At 29.0% G+C, this 3,687-nt stretch overlaps 2 protein-coding genes across 2 annotated transcripts; both read left to right on the plus strand.

Moving 5' to 3' along the window:
* Window positions 1-741: 741 nt before the first annotated feature.
* Window positions 742-2,374, plus strand: LOC112681174 (zinc finger MYM-type protein 1-like). Its single transcript, XM_025551434.1, has 4 exons — window positions 742-874; window positions 947-1,305; window positions 1,384-2,256; window positions 2,342-2,374. The coding sequence occupies exons 1-4, from the start codon at window positions 742-744 to the stop codon at window positions 2,372-2,374; spliced, it is 1,398 nt and encodes a 465-aa protein (XP_025407219.1).
* Window positions 2,286-3,183, plus strand: LOC112681173 (52 kDa repressor of the inhibitor of the protein kinase-like). The gene is made up of 2 exons (XM_025551433.1): window positions 2,286-2,997; window positions 3,070-3,183. Exons 1-2 carry the CDS (start codon window positions 2,389-2,391, stop codon window positions 3,181-3,183), a joined length of 723 nt encoding a protein of 240 aa, XP_025407218.1. The 5' UTR covers window positions 2,286-2,388.
* Window positions 3,184-3,687: the final 504 nt, after the last annotated feature.

Here is a 3,687-nt window from a genome sequence, read left to right on the forward strand (position 1 = left end):
AACGAAATTATGGTTGCCGTATATCAATCAAAATAGACACTTGATCGTACACAGTCAGTTAATTGCATAGGTACATTATCTCGACCGACTCGATCAGAGAACGTAGGAAAAACCAATTACGTTATAATCGTTGAATTTCTCGTGAGCAATAATAATACGGTGAAATGGATTCTATTTTTATAGCACTATCGTAAATGACCATGTTAAAATATTTAATTATGAAATATTCGTTCATTTTGTTCTATTCTGCCGTTGGAGAAGTTTATGTCAACAACTATAGTTGTTGAATAGCTATTCATTGAACTCCATAAACCATAGGTAAGTATTTAGTTAAGATTAATTTGAATTTATAACATTAAATTCGTTTATTAGCAAAACATTAATCGTTTAAAATATTAAATTGAATTATAATTACACAAGACTGATCGAGTTAATGATTTTTTTTTTTTTTTAACTCAATTAAGTTAATATGCATACTGTATATAGTATATATTGTATTTTTAAGTACAGAACTTACCTATCTAATAAGTAATAAGTAATAAATAATAATAAATACCTAAAAATAATAAATATAAATTAGTATTATATATTTTAGTTGTCTTTCAAACAGATATTATATAGGCCCGCCGCCTATATACGCCACTTAATATATATTTATATATATACTTAAAATAAATAGTAATCATGGCTGAAAAAAAACAATCGAAAATGCAATATTTTTTTTCAAAACCACCTTCTATAATGAATTCATTGTCAAATTCATTGAATGCAACTCAAACAGTTATAAGCTCCTCTAGTTCCTCATTACCATCAACTGTATCTGCATCTGATACACCTATCACTCAGTTCACACCTTCGACTACAGATATTAATCGTACATCTTCCAGTTATAATATTTTTGACATTGCATATTACACAAATAAATTGTTAAAGCAAAGTGAAATAGAAGAAATGTTGAGCAAAATTTGGGTCCCTGATATTAATTACAATTTTCCTATCAAAATATCAGTAGTCGGTAAACAACAAAAAGTTTTAAAGTTGAAATTTCAATATAAATGGCTTATTAGCTTTCCCTGGTTGGCTTATTCAGAAGTAAACAGTAGTGTGTTTTGCAAATATTGTGTTGCTTTTACTAAAACTGAAGCCGGTGTTAATAACCAAAAATTGGGAGCATTTGTATTAATAAAATATGATGATTGGAAACATGCATTGGAAAACTTTAAAAATCATTCGAATTTAGAATATCACAAAAAGAGTTTATTAGATGCCGATAATTTCTTAAACATGCTTAAAAATCCAACAAGGGCAATCGATAAAATAATTGACAACGAAAAAAACAAACAAATATTGCAAAATCGAAAAAATATTATTCCAATAATTGAGGCAGTTATTTTGTGCAGCCGTCAAAACTTGGCATTAAGAGGACACCGTGGTTCAGGAAAAATTGAAAGCAATGAATCAAAAGTTATGAATGAAGGTAATTTCAGAGAAATTTTACGATACCGAGCTCAAGGAGATATTGAAATGAAAACCTATTTGGAAAGCTTGGGAAAGATGAAATATACTAGTCATAGAAGTCAAAATAATATGATTGATGCTTGTAACAAAATTTTATTGGACAAAGTTGTTTCTAGAGTAAATACAGCAAAATGTTTTTCAATTCTTGCTGATGAAACTGTGGATATTTCAGGAGTGGAACAGGTATCGCTATGTGTTAGATATTTCAATTCTAATACATTAAAACTTACTGAAGAATTTTTACAATTTGTACCAACTAATAATATGACTGGTAAAGGAATAGCAAATTTAATCCTAGAAAATCTTGAACAATTTGGTATCAATACGCAATATTTACATGGGCAAGGATATGACGGGGCAGCTGCAATGGCCGGAAAATTTAATGGTGTCCAGGCTCACATTAAAGAAATTCACCCAAATGCTCTATATGTTCATTGTTCAGCCCATTCGTTAAATTTAGCTGTTTCTAAATCCTGTAGTGTACCAGCCATACGCGATTGTCTTGGGACAATAAGTCAAATCAGAGATTTTTTTATTTATCCAAAGCGGAAGTCTGTTCTTATTCATAAAATAGAAAAGTCGTCCGAAACACCATCAAAAAAAACGCTTAAAAGAAGTTGCGAGACTCGTTGGATTGAGAGATACCATGCCGTTCATGACTTTTTCGAACTTTTTGAGTATGTTGAAGAAGCTTTGGAAGATATTTCTGAATGGAATGACAATGATACATCTGAAAAAGCAAGACGATTTAGAATCTCTATGTTAAATTCCGAATTTATTATTTGCTTATTTGTTTTGAATAAAGTATTTGCATTAGGTTTAGTCTTATCAAAAGTTCTCCAGCAAACAAGCATAGATCTCAAAGAAGCTATGTCATTGGCACAAAACACAAAACAAGAACTTACAGAGATAAGATTGAATGCTGAAAAAGAATTTGGAAACATTTTTGAACGTGTAAAATCACTGGCTAAGAAAATTGACATTGCGATAAACATACCAAGAATATCAAAAAGACAAACCAACAGATGTAACATTCAAACAAACAATCCAGAAATATTTTATCGAGTATCAGTATTTATTCCGTACATAGACAAATTCATTAATGAATTGGAAGAAAGATTTACAAATCACCAAAGTACATTGACAAGCTTCCATTCCTTATTTAAAGAAAGTGGTTATGAAGAAGATTTTATATTTCTTACAAAACAGTATAGCGAAGATCTAGAAGATATTGGAAATTGTGATGAGGTATTCAAAAATGAGTTCAAACTTTGGCAACGAAAACTTAAATGTCTATCAGAAACGGATAAACCAAAAAATGCAATGGACGCTATTTACATTTGTAATGAAGCCATGTACCCAAATATTTTTAAGTTAGTTAAAATATTAGCAACTTTACCAGTTTCTTCTGCCACTAATGAAAGGACATTCTCAACTCTCAAGAGAATAAAAACTTACCGACGCAACTCTACTTCTGAGGTATGTTCAATTTAAATAATAGTATTAATGATTATAATCAACTTGATTTAATGTTGTAATTAATTTTGATAGGGAAGACTTAATGGTCTAGCTATGCTCTCGATCAACAAAAATGATTCAATTACTCCTGATGAAGTGCTGGTTGAACTATCCAATAAAAAAAGGAGATTAGAATTTTTATTATAAATAATTAATAATATAATATATATAATTCTCTGTATTTACTGTGCATATTAAATAATATTTAACTGCCATGAGTTATGTAAACCTTTGTATTTGTTTTGCTGTTTTGCCTATTAATATTTATACGTGTTATGTGTTTGATTGTTAGGAAAATGGGTAGTTTTAAAGGGAAGGTTTTAGTGTTGGTTATTTTTTTTAAACCCCCCCCCCCAGAACAAATTTGAATGTACGCCACTGGCTCCAGCACCCTTACACAGAAAGACATTTTAACAGTAAGATTAACAAATTGTTTTGATTAATTATTAACAAGAATATATGAATTAAATTAACTATACTATAATTGATTTAAACAAAATATATTTGATTTAAAAGAATCCGGTTTGTTGTATTGATAATATTTTATGAAACTAACAATTTATATTTGATTACATTTTGATAAAGATGTACGCATTAATTGAACAATAATTCTTTTGATTAAAGAAACTTTTATTCGATCTGATATAATTT

Source organism: Sipha flava, unplaced genomic scaffold, assembly GCF_003268045.1.
Source record: "Sipha flava isolate LNK unplaced genomic scaffold, YSA_version1 18718_pilon_pilon, whole genome shotgun sequence".
Lineage (NCBI taxonomy): Eukaryota > Metazoa > Arthropoda > Insecta > Hemiptera > Aphididae > Sipha > Sipha flava.